Here is a 13,406-nt window from a genome sequence, read left to right as displayed (position 1 = left end):
CATATGACTTATTCAACCGATTTCATATTCAAACTACTAATGTCAATAAAAAGGTAGATGCAACTAAATTTTGTTAATCAGCATATCATCATTATTGCTTGCTTGGCAGATACTCTGATCATGGCCGATATAGTTTGGGAATCAGTACGTTTTCAATGTACAAAACACTACATCAAGGACAGGAAGTTGATCACTGAGGGTGTGGTCTTGTGACCTGAAGTTTCCTGGGCCGAGCATTTGTGGAGATGCTGGTTTGGTCTAAGAGGCAAATTCTTTTGAATATCCATCAGAGAAGCCACAACACAGCAATTTATTCGATAACTATATATTTTTTCATGTATTCACAACATTGTTTTCGGTGCAAAACAGTAAAACGGTGAGCTTTTAATGGACAAGCTGACCAAGAATCTTATTCGAGGTACCTTGAGTGACTGGTCCTCCTAAGACTGACCTGTAAAGGATGCTGACCACCCGGTTCTGCTCCCTCCCTTTGCCAGGATTACACCATCACCATGTATTTCCAGCAAAGCTGGCGGGACAAGCGGCTGGCATATGCCGAACTTGCGCTCAACCTCACGCTAGACAACCGCGTGGCTGACCAACTCTGGCTCCCGGACACCTACTTTCTCAACGACAAGAAGTCCTTCCTGCACGGGGTGACGGTGAAGAACCGCATGATCCGGCTGCATCCTGACGGCACGGTCCTCTACGGACTCAGGTGGGCCTCTTTCACTTCCTCCCTGACGCTTTATTTGGCTCGCCGTCTTCATGACACCGGGAGGAAAATTGTGGAAAACAAATTTGCAGTACAAAAACACAAACAGCAATGTCTCGTCAGTAAGGTCCTTAAAAACTTCTCGTAAAAAACTTCTCCCCTCGTGGTAATATATCTCGAAACTGTAACATCCATTATCCCAGTTTTCCAATATCAAATGCTGAGACTGATTTGATTTCATTTGTGTTCATCCTCTACCGGGATCTTATTTTCCTGTCTTCAACACTTAAATCGTGGGCAAGGCTCAAGCAACACATGTACATAGCTAAAATCCCTTGGATTTAAAGTTACGGTGCAGTTAAGAGACAGGAACACCTTTCACAGTGATCGCAAGCTTCACAAATGCAGATAAAAACAAATCCGGCGACATCCCCGGGAAGAAGCCAAGTTCCTTTGGACATCTGTTGATAATGACTGTATGAGCTGTGATGGGAGGCAGGCATTAATATTGTGAACTTGACGTATTGAGCATACGCCATTTTGCCATTTTGAGCATCGTGCAGAAAATCATCTTTCTCTCTAGCGATGCTTGCGTGGGCAGCTAACCCTAATTTATGGACCTTCTTGCAGAAACAAGACGGCGTGCAGCTATTGACATTTTCCGGAAGCTGCCAGACTCCTCTTCTTCCTTCTTTGCGCGTGTCGCACCGATGTTTATCTTTTCCCATAATTAAAAGCAAAGTTACGGCGTACAGTATATTATTACTGCAGCTTTAATGTATAGAGGGCTTCCCGACCCCGGCTGAATGCACGAGGTGAATGCCATAATGCACTGGAGTTCGTCCAAGCTGCGGGGTCGAGCCTGATGACAGTCCAGCCGTGAAGATCTAATTAAATCCACAAGGCTTTATAGACGTAATGCTAAGCTGCACCTCCTGCGAGGTGGAGGCGCTGGAGATCAGGTCTCATCCCCGCGTTGGAGGAGAGGGTCTGCAGGTATCCCTGCAAGGACAGCTAGGCTAGACCCTCCAAGGCGTCAGACAGGCAGTCACAGGGAGAAGAGACAGCAAGCACTGAAACAGCAAAGAGGCATGCAGTTATAAACAGCTTTTAGGATGATAAGTCCCTGGTGCGACATCCATAAACTTCATTAAGTGTTCTGCAGAGACGAAAGCACCACAGAATCTTCAAATGGCTTTTGTTCATAGTGGCCTTACAGATGATGGTATCTTTTCGTAATTATTTGCTTTGAAACAAGGCCTGGGGTGGAAAAAAAAAAAAGAAAAGAGAAATTGGTCCAGAGGGAGGCCTATATAAAAATGTATTTAACTGGCTTTGTTTTCCGGTTAGACCAAGTGACGCTGCACTGCTTTCCATACGCGCTGCAGAAAAGAATTTTGCAGCGGTGTATTAATGAACATTTCCCCAGTGGTCTGTCCAGGTCAGCGGCGTACAACTCTCGAAGCCAGAGGTTTACATTCGCATTTATTTGTTTATTTGTCTATTTATTTGTCTGTCGGGGAACTTTTGTCCGACGTGACGTAAACGAGGGAGGTAATACATCGCAGCTAATCTAGGAGCCGATGTAGCTGCACTTGTCGCTGGGCGTGGACTTCCAGTGAGCGACCAAAAATAAGCGGCAGGTGGTCTTGGAGCAGGGCTTATTGGATGCCGATGAAGTTGCCAAAGAATCGAATCGTTTGAGTCCGTTTTTTTTTTTTTTCCAGTAATCAGGTTGTCAGGCAACGGAACTACTGAGATCCTTCCGGAATTTATCCAGAAAGGACCACGAGGCATAAATTCCCCTCTGATGTTTAAGCTGCTCCCTGTGGGGGGAAAAAAAAAATCACTGCATTCATATTACTATTGAAAGTCTTTTTCTTTAATATGAGTAGTGGCACCGGAGATCTGGCTGTGTTGTGATGGCTCCAGTAGAGAACAGCCACGTTCCGAAGACAAGGTGCTGTGCTGGGAGTTCCTTCTAAAGCTAGAGGCTGGTGCGCAGTGGTAATAAAATCATAGATCGACGGCAAACTGATCTGTGGAACTAGCCCGAGAGCCTGCCGATGTCCGGTGAATGGTGCACCCTCCTGCTCGGACTTCCGTGTGCCCGTGACAAGACACTAAAATGCTGTACACGAGGAACAAAATGGTTGCTAGGGAAAGATCTGCACCCCGCTAAGGCTTCTGCTTTTGTCGGGCTCCTGCTCGCTTAGTTATCATGCGATTTGTGCCACGGAGGGTGAGGGGGAAAAAGGAGAATCATTTCTTAATGAACACATCGTTTCCAGTGCGAGTATATTTTTCTCGTGACCCGCTCGTTTTGAAGTTTCCATAGCAGCGGCCTGTGCCTCGCCGCGTAGCCGCCGAACGCGTCGCTCTCAGATTATGGGCTGCAGACTCAAGTAGCTCGACGTTTAGAGGGCGCACGGCTGCAACAGGAAGTGTGAAAGACTGAAAAGGGAGTGGAGTGGGGGGAGGGTGGGGACTTACGATAAAGGAAAAAGAAATACAAATATGCTGGTCTAAAGCATCTATTTATGTTGAGAGCTAAGGGCGCGGATGCTAAGGCTAACGCCCACATTTGGTGATTGCAAACGTTTGCGTGCCCAAAATATCAACATTAACCAAGTCGTTTTTTTTTTCCACTGAACAGAGCCCAAGGCATCGTACTTAATGTGGACTTTGCGAAATTACGATGTGAAGGGGGGGGGGGTGCAAATTAGCGAAAGATGAATTAGCCTGTGCTGCTCGGATGCAGCATTTGGGCGGCTTCCACGTCTCAGCGGGTCACGCCGGCTCACGCAAATCAAGACGACCACATTCTGTGGCCAAAATCACCACGTGGCTTATTTTCCTGAAGGACGCAGGAACAGGGTTATTGTCGTTAACGAAAGTGGAAACTAAGTCTATAAGAATACATTTTTTGTAAACAGAAATAAAATAGGACATGAGAATAAAATTAAAAATTACCACTAAATGAAAACTCTAAATATTGCTTCCAAAACTAATGGAAATAAAATTTCAAATACTTTTGTGTTGTTTTTAAAAATGATTTTGTAATGATTTGCTCATTTCTCCTCCTTAATGGAAATCATTCAAGTAAACGTAATCCTGCATTTAGATGGCCATTTATAATACCTGGAACAGTGTTTTGCCCATTTTGAGTACATTACGTACACTTCATGTGAGTATTCATGCTGGATTTTCTAAAGATGCATAAAATATCTCTACAACTTTCAGTCTATCCCTAGAAATAAATCTACTTAAACTGAAACTAAAATAAATAAAAAGCTAAAACAAAAATATTCCATTAAACTATTAAAAACACACTGAAAACTACACTAAAACTGAACATTTCAAATGAAAATTGAAAACAACACAAAAATAAAAATGAAATCAATCAAAAGTATAACAACACTGTAGATGACTGATGGTTCTGTGGCAGGTATGGTTAGCTTAGCTGTTAGCCAGGAGCCTTTCAGACAGACCTTATACAACTTCAGCGAAGGCAGACTTAATTAATTAAAAGGCAAAGTCTATCCATCTATCATGTCCGCTTATCCTCGTAGGGTAGAGATCAAAGGTTTGTGATAGAAAATGAGACATGACAGCAGTCCGTCGGTAAGCGCACAAACACTCTGTCTCACACATAATTCCCGTTTTTAGGGCAATTGTGTTTGTACTCCGGGAAGAGAACTGTGGGTACCGAAAGAAAACTCAAGGTGCCAGGAATACCTGCTTATCCACAGAGGCTTCAATCATCGATCAGTCGCGTAAACATCGCATTACGCCATTCCCGGTCCCATATGGTCCTTTGAGATGTGAAGAGACCAAGCAGAGTCATTCAAAAACGGTGCCTTTGCATGGTTAACACTTCAACGTGGCAATGAACTAGCCAAAAAGGGCCACAGGATCTTGACCAATCACCACGTGGGGCCACGACATTTTGACCAATCTCTGCACATGGCCACAATATCTGGACCAATCACCACACGGGGCCCTCGCTTAGCCCGTCGGAGCCCCACAAGCCGGTGGCCGGATTCCTCGAGCTTAGGTCACCCCTGGTGGTTTGCAGTGCGAGAAAAGGGAGCAAGTAGGCAGGCGTGTGAACAGGAAGAGAGCGTGTGTCACCAGCTGTGCTAAACATCGTAAGAAGAGGGGATCAGCAAAGCGATGAGCATCCCATTCTCTTTGGCTGGCAAGGGATGTCAGCCGGGAGAAAATGGCCCCATAGTGATTAACCCAGCCAATTAACCCGAGAAGGGTAACACGAAAGCACGGGAGAAGGAGGCACCTTAACAGACATGCTAATACTACATTCGGTTCCATTTTCATCTGCACGGGCCTCTTACCAGGACACTCCCACTCAGTTGAGGTGTTGATATGAACAGCGTGAACATAGAAGTAATTACTAAATGTGCTGCCCTAGCAGGTAGCCTGAAAATGACGCCCACCCCCGAAACGCATCATAGCGTAGGCGCGGGTGTGTGCTCCAGTCCACGACGCGGAGCACATTATCACTTACAGAGAGGAGCCGGACCTTCCAGAACTTGCTGGGATTTAACATCGCTAATGTAATTACCGACATCACTGGGGAGTCTGTCACTTCAGGGTGAGGCGTTCGTGTACAGCTGTGCTTTCTTCAACGCCTTGATTTCACGCCGGGGTAGAGACTCTGAATGGTACGTCATCTCTGAAGTTTAGCGTAACTTACTGAACCCGCAGCCCAACACGGCCGAGGGTGATGACCACTCACACTGTGGACAAGGCCGATTTAGAGTAAGCGGTTATTTTTAACTGGAGTACCTGTAATTTTGCATTGCCAGTGATGTCTTTTGTCCAAGGTCCCGGCCAGGGAGGGTGGGAGACTGCAAGCCGGCCGAGGCAGCTCAGGACGAGGGCACACCCGAAACAGGACACCAGTCCACCACAGGATACATATACCACATGAGCGTTAGAGACACCAATTAACCATGCTACACGTTTTTTGGCCAGATTGCCCACGCGTGTGCACGCTCCAGGCTGGGCTCCGGACCCCCCCCCCATGACCCGCAATAGGATAAGAAGTTTCAGAAAGTGCATGAATGGATGTTTTCGGACCGCGAGAGAAAACAAGAGCCAGTGAGCCGTCACTGTGCCAGTTTAAAATCTGAAGTTGGCGTAAAAAGTTTGCAGTGAAGGTCCAGTAATCGTGTTACAGCTAAATGAAAAAGCAAATGATTCGTGTTATTATGTGATGCTGATAATGCTGAGTTATGAGAGTACTGAGGAAACGTATTAACTCTAGTAAGTGAGCATCAATAATCATTTTGTGTCTAGAAGATCTTTTTTTAAATGCCATTTGTCTCTGGTTATATAAAACTCTTGTATATTAAACTGTAAGGAAAGTGATCATTAATACACTTTTTCTGATTCATCATCACTGAAAATGCTGACTTCTTGATTACTTAATTATTTGTATCTTGCTAGTTCTTGGTACTGGGTGCAGTATGTCTAGTGTATCTCTATATCTGTAAATACGGGTATCTTTAAGTGCACTCACTGTTTTCCCTAAAATGGAGCTTTTCCACTGGTATACAGGAACCAAGCCATACCCGAGCCTCACTGCAAAGAGAGACTAGTTGCAGTGCAGTTCCAGCTCTCTTTGGAACCGTGGTCAATGAAGCCGTAGGGCCATGTCAGTGAGGGTACGGCTCACATTATTTACAGTGGAAAACCTCCGGTTCCCCGGTACAGCTTGTTAAAGGCGTTGCCCGGTTTGGAGAGCACCAGTGACATAAAACCAAAGGGTTGCTTATTTACCGTTCACACGGTGTACGTCATGATTTACAATGTGGAAATATCCGCTAGTACGTCTGTGAGAATCACTATGTTATGTTAGCATGAAACGCTTGCGGAATTAGCATTCGCGTGCGTAAATTTGCATTACGAATCCATTCCGTTCAGCTGTTTTATAGTATTTTTTTTAAGTAGGAGGTTGGAAATGCATCAATACATCACAATGTGTGATTCTACTAATAATAATATAAAGAATATTCCCCTTTTTCCTTCAGATAATACATGCATCCCGACGCAGGACAGCAGTATCCCCATGCATTTTGACCAATCAGATGGTGATGATGCAACCAGCTCGGTTTGGTCACGCTTTTTTGCAGTGAGCTGGGCCCTGGCAACATGGTTACGGCTTGGATAATTTACAGTGGAATACCATCAGTTTGCGGAACAGCTCGGGTTCTTCGTGGCAGTGGAAAAGCACTATAAGTTACTTCGGCAAAATGTGAATTACACATGAATACCAAGTCTCTCCAGCTGCAGGACTCTGCTGTGAGTCCAGTCCTCAAGTTCTGCCCCCCCCCCCCCCCCAAGGATGAAATTGCCTTCTGTGTAAAAAGAGGAGTCAGAGGATTAAAGGGGATTAGCGAACCCTTGACGTGTGGGGGCCAGCCCATTCAGTACCTCCTAAATTAAGGCTACATTGAAACTGCCCCAGTATTTTTCCAAGCAGACAGCATTCATTTACACTATATTCATGTTATTAGTTGTGAGGATGTTTACTTCTGCACTTGGGACAAACTATCAGGCATCTTTGTGCTTTTTCAAGCGTCTTTTAATCCAGATTTTTTCCATTAAACTGTCTGCAGAAAGCAACCCTTTGTTTCAGTGAAGCAAACACTTGCGGTCATGACTAACTCGGTAGCTAGGTAATACTTTACTTAAAGTAGTCGAGTATGATACCTTCATAATGCATTATGATGCATTCATAAAGTATTATAAACATGGCTATAAGTATTTATAAAAAGACATAACATTATAGCCACGTTTATTGTGCACTATGAACTCTTTGTGAAGCTCTCATCTATAATGCCCTACAGATACCTTTATAATGTAGATCAAAGCATCCTTAATGCTTACACTGACCATTATAATGCATTATGAAGGTATCTATAGTGTGTTTTAGATGACAGCTTCATGGAGCATTCATAATGCGTAATCAGCTTGGCTGTAATGTGTTAAGCATTTTTATAAATAGCTATAGCCCTGTGGAGGCGGCATGGTGGTGCAGTGGTTAGCACTGTTACCTCACACCTCTGGGACCCGGGTTCGAGTCTCCGCCTGGGTCACATGTGTGCAGAGTTTGCATGTTGTCCCCATGCCGTCGTGGGGTTTACTCCGGTTTCCCCCCACAGTCCAAAAACATGCTGAGGCTAATTGGAGTTACTAAATTGCCCATAGGAGTGCATGCGTGAGTAAATGGTGTGTGACTGTGTCCTGCGATGGGCTGGCCCCCCATCCTGGGTTGTTCCCTGCCTCGTGCCCATTGCCTCCATGATAGGCTCCGGACCCCCCGTGACCCAGTAGGATAAGCGGTTTGGAAAATGGATGGATGGCTATAGCCCTGTTTATAATGCATTATGAATTTATCTTTAATGTTAGCATACATCATTAAGTAAAGTGTCACCCGATAGCTAAAATACCTTCTAAAGGAGAGGATCTATGCCAAGACTTAGAGCTCGAATGCTACCTGCAAGCTGATCACAGTCCTTTCCTTTGATAGTGAAATTGCCAAGCTTTGAGCTATCGCCAGGGCGCGTCACAGCCCATGATACACTTAATCGTCATGGCAGCAGAGAAACCGCGATATTGATCACCTCCGTCAGGGTCCTGTCTCACCTGCCACCCTTCCCTCCCGGGTCTCTTTAACGTGAACAGTGACCCAGTACGTGACTGTGTCTCTGCCGATCAGCTGCCGCTTAAATCCGGGAGACTCGGCAGGGGGGAGAAATGTGTTAGCGGATCAGGTCCAGCTGCAGTTTGCCACACTGGGAGCGAGACGCCGTCTGTGAGGGGCCCGACACTCTTGGCGTAGGGCGAAATCTAGACCGGGGACTGAGCAGAGAGACAAAGACTCATCGTGCTGTAAACCAGCTAGTGTACAACCCCCCCCCCCCCCAAGATAAAGGGGGGGGGGGGCTGTCTTTCGACATGCTGTATCCATCACTCGCCTACCAAACAATTGCATTTTTTCATTCTTCCCTTTTCCAAAGCATGACAAGCGGACGCTAAGCATTACTCATTACCGGGCGTGCACGACGCAGTCAAGGCTAAGCTGCCGTTTCCCCAAAGGTTACCATGGTAACGGCGCCTCCCCCCCCCCCCCCCCACCCCGCCTCTTGTTCTTCTCCCTCTCAGGATAACCACGACGGCAGCCTGCATGATGGACTTGAGAAGATACCCCCTCGATGAGCAGAACTGCACCCTGGAGATCGAGAGCTGTAGGTAGAACCCGGCCCGGGCCCATTTTCCAGGGGGGGGGCGCCGCTGTCTCCCTGCCATTTCGCCAAGCGTCCCAGCATCCATTTTAAAAAGCGGCAGGATGGCAAACTGGCATGTGCAGAGCTGCCGTCAGCTGGCTACGAATCAAAGAGAATCCATTCCTTTTATGTCTTGGGGTTCGCTCGCTGGCGCCACTGAGCGCGAGTTAAACACGTGGGGGCCTAATGATTTCTTTTATTTTAGTTTTTTTTTTTTTTTTTTTGATATTGTGCATGAGAAAATGTGCCGGTGAATCGCAGCAAGAAATAAAACAGGTGCCTCTGGAGTCTTACTAACTACCTCAGCTTAAGCACCGAAGGTCACATGTCAGAAATCGCTCCAGAGCAGGCTGGAAAATAATGTAAACGGGTGCAAAATGTCAGCGGGGGAAAAAAAAAATACATTTAAAACGTGAAGTGATAAAGTTCGCAAAAAGTCCCGCGTAAAATAAGACGATGTTTCGTATGATGCCCGCCTGGGAATACAAACGGGTAATTGTTAATTAGCATTAACATTAATTAGGAAGGCCTCATGACTAAGGAGTGCTTGCTAAATGCTAGGTGTGGAATAGCCACTAAATGTAATATACATAATTAGTGTATATTATGTGGGGGAACGCACATATGACCCACCCACCATCATTTATGAATATCTGTTTCCTCTAATGAATCGATGTGAGTCATTAGCACCAATAAGGCAGAGTGTAGCACCGTACTCAATCTGGACATCGACCACAGATCCTTAGCAAATATCCAGCACTAAAAACCAGGACGAAGATGCATTGTACTGTCTCAAAAACAATCGCAATGGTAATGAGCATTAATTATCGATCCATCCATCTTTGAGCCACATCTCCTGGCGAAGGTTAGCTGCAGGCCCGGGAGTCTGCAGCTGGTAGTCACCAGAACACAAAGCTATCGCACTCCCGGGGATGGGATGCCAGCGATTAATTTTTATAGTAACTTTGAATTCACTTACGATTTTAGATGGTCACATGACGAGCTTTATCTGGCTCACGGGATTTTTTTTTTCATTACATTTAGCCGTTTACGGTCGGGAGCGAGGATAGGGGCTATAGGGTTATTGGATCTGGGGGTGTGCGTGGGACCACTTTTGCTGTGTCGCAATGTCACAGGAAGGCACCCTCACGCACTGTCATATTTACATAGCTGGATTAGTACCAGCCCCCCTGGCTGTGGCAGCTCCCATAGCAGCATTACGTAGCCATCTTAACAATGCAGGCTCTGGCATCGGAAGTCACTAAAGCTGCATCAGGTGGCATGGGATGCGAGCACATTTACCCTGAAGTCCGCTAACTGGCCTTCCATGAGGGGTCCTGCTCTTATACCCTTAAGCGGGGTACTGAATTGAGTTGCTCCACCGTATAAAATACCTAAAATTATAAGTCTGGGAAAAAGAAAAGTCATAAACAGCTAGGGAGTAACTTTTCGTTGTTTTATTGACTGTCCTGCCGACAATGAGCCCAGGAGAAAGTGTTTCTGCTTTTCAGAGATATTTTCAAGAGACCAGCAAAAAAATGTTATATGATTGCAAGTACACAAAATGTACCAAGAAATCCTGTAGAAACATAAACACGTTTATATCAGCATTTTATACAATTAATCTGAAAAGAGAATGGAGCTTTGTTGGACGGCGCCATTTAATACACGCGTCTGAGTAACCTTTCCGTATGTAATCAAACCGCGATGATTTATTAAGCGGCTATGTGTTATGGAACAGCCGCTGAATGGCTGTATCAGATAAAAACCCAGAATGGCAACATACTAAAGGTCACTTCTGACACAGCAGGACATGATATCACGACCCCATTTTTCCGTCGCGCAAGCTGTAAATCTGCATACTTGCAGGGGCGATTCTAAGATTTTTTTTTGAGGGGCGAGCCCTATGCTTTTGAAGCATTGAGTGACATAAAAGGTGGCCAATCAGCTTTTGGCTAAGGTCAGCGCCCCTGTGACCACACCCCTGTATACACCCCCGCATAGCTGGCAAGATAGAAGATGGACTCCGATGCCATTTCCCCCATCCGCTTGCTGTCTGCACTTGGGCCCGGCTGTCTCTGGAGTTCACTGCGGCCATCCGGCATGCGCTCTGCTTACATCACAGCTCACACACGCCTCCCGCATCTGCAACCCTTATGTTTTATTCTATCACCGTCCGCGTTATTGTCCCTATCGCTGTGTTTTCCGAGCTACTGGCTGCCTAAATTTCCTTCATTATTAACACAGCATCATCCATCCATCCATCCATCTATCTGTCTGTCTGTCTTCTGTGGTTCTGCTGCACTGCCCAACATTTCTGCCACAAGCAACGCCCCCAGGGACTTCTAAAAGACAACAGGGAACGTTTCACCTTATATTGCCAAAGAGAGCTGATCTGATTAATATTCTAATTAGTTTTATTTGTGTTTTTTTTTTTTCTTTTTGCCTACTTTTCATTATGCATACTAGGGGCTGCAGTCTAAATCTTCCACTCTAACCCCAATACCCTGAAATCCTGCTGGTCGAATTAGACTGTAACTGTTTTTTCTATGCGCAACAAATTTCACCAAGACAGAGAAAAGAAAACCGTTGCAGCAAAAAACAACAGGGGTCACCTGACCACAGATTCCAGAACAGGAATGGGCAACTTTACCCGGAAAGGGCTATTGGGTATGCGCGGTTTTCGTTGCAACTCCCTAATTAGATTAATAATTAGAGGACTGATTGGCCGAAGAGTCCTCACACCTGGAATTGAACAGCTGACCTAAAGGTTATCCCAAAAACCTTCATACAGACCGGCCCTTTGTGGATAAGATCGGGCACCCCTGCTCTGGAAGGAGGGCAATTATTTATAATGGCTTTTGGAGAAAAGTTATTGCAGAACACCCTTAAAAGCTTTGTTAATCAGCCACTGTACTGTTGTACCACATATTTCCAGATAGAGATTCTTTGGTTGCAGCTGGCTAAAGTGTCAAACTTATTAAACACAATTACTACTGCCAATCCTCAGAACGCATTTCGAGAAATTCACTATTTGGATTAGTTCCGTGAAATCACATTTTTTTTTTCCCCCAAAGATTACCTCTGTATGCGCACAGCTTTTTCATTCCTCTCAAGTCAACAAGAAAACAGTTTTTTAAAAATGCAATAAAATCGTGCAGGGTCGGGAACACAAAATGCAAGAACAACAGAGCCTGAGAAAGGATTCTGAATAATTACACCCAGCCGGAAATAAGTCCTTGCATCCTTACCAACTAACCAATTACGCTACTCTAAGAATACTGCTAGCCGCTACAACAAGTGTAGCAAAAAAAAAAATGTTTAAGTCTTTCAGAGACATGATTGAGAAAATGATTAAAAACGGATGGATCCCAGCCTGGGAAACTGTACAACCCCCAGTGGGATGCTTGCACAAGTGGGAGGGGGGGTGGCAGGGTGGTAATTAAAGTGTGAAATATAGCAGGAGCCTCAATGTTAAGGAAATGAAATTCCCAGGGAGAGGAGGGCAGTAGGGGAGTGGAATTATAATTCAGTTATGGTGTCACACTTTCAAGAAGGACTGCAATATAGAGCCCAACGGTTTCACATGTCCCCAAAGCTGCACCTGATTGGTCGAACTACATTCCACAACTAGCAACTGTTTCATCTAATTGGTCCAATCTAACTGAAAGCAGCACCCGACTGGTCTAATCTCCTTCAAAAAAGCATTTGATTGGTACGCTCTCCCGAAAGAAGCATGCGGTGAGTCTGACTTCCTCAAAGCAGCATCTGATTGGTCCGATCTATCTGAAGTAGCATCCAATTGCACTAATCTCCCTGAAGCAGGATTCAATTGGTATGATCCCCCAAAGCAGGATCTGACTGGTCTAATCTCTCTAAACAAGAATATGATCGGTATGATCTCGCTAAAGCAGCATCAGATTTGTCTAGTCTCTTCAAAGTTGTCCCTAATCCATCCAGTTTTCCCAAAGTAGCATTTGATTGGTGAATTCTCTCTGAAGCAACTGTAAGCCAAGTCCAGTCACCTAACCGTTGCCCTCTTCTTCACAGACGGATACACAACAGACGACATTGTGTTCTTCTGGCAAGGTGGGGACAACGCAGTGACAGGTGTGGACAAGCTGGAGCTGCCTCAGTTCTCCATCGTTGAGTTACACCTGGTATCGAGGGAGGTCAGGTTCACCACAGGTAAGGGTTCGTGGGGAAACAATGACACAACCTACCTTCTGTTTCAAGGAAACTCTCTGATGACTTGTTGATTACAGTACCTTTAGAAGATTGTTCAGATCAGAGATGGAGCCAGTCAACGTGAGCCACACCCCATCTACTCAGTCAGTTATAACGGTTTTTCTCATGGCACGTGTCAGAGGAGACGC

The 13,406-nt window shown here is 45.4% G+C and overlaps 1 protein-coding gene across 2 annotated transcripts in view; it reads left to right on the top strand.

Moving 5' to 3' along the window:
* The window catches only part of gabrb4 (gamma-aminobutyric acid type A receptor subunit beta4), a 57,945-nt gene that overhangs the window by 34,327 nt on the left and 10,212 nt on the right, over positions 1-13,406 (top strand). For both annotated transcript variants that reach the window (XM_048998098.1, XM_048998099.1), the window contains 3 exons: positions 498-718; positions 8,909-8,991; positions 13,081-13,218. In XM_048998098.1, coding sequence (XP_048854055.1) covers positions 498-718; positions 8,909-8,991; positions 13,081-13,218 — 442 coding nt within the window. The remainder of the gene's footprint in view (positions 1-497; positions 719-8,908; positions 8,992-13,080; positions 13,219-13,406) is intronic.

The sequence above is a fragment of the Brienomyrus brachyistius genome, unplaced genomic scaffold (assembly GCF_023856365.1).
Source record: "Brienomyrus brachyistius isolate T26 unplaced genomic scaffold, BBRACH_0.4 scaffold35, whole genome shotgun sequence".
In the NCBI taxonomy this organism is placed as follows: Eukaryota; Metazoa; Chordata; class Actinopteri; order Osteoglossiformes; family Mormyridae; genus Brienomyrus; species Brienomyrus brachyistius.
This window is presented reverse-complemented; position numbering and strand designations above follow the sequence as displayed.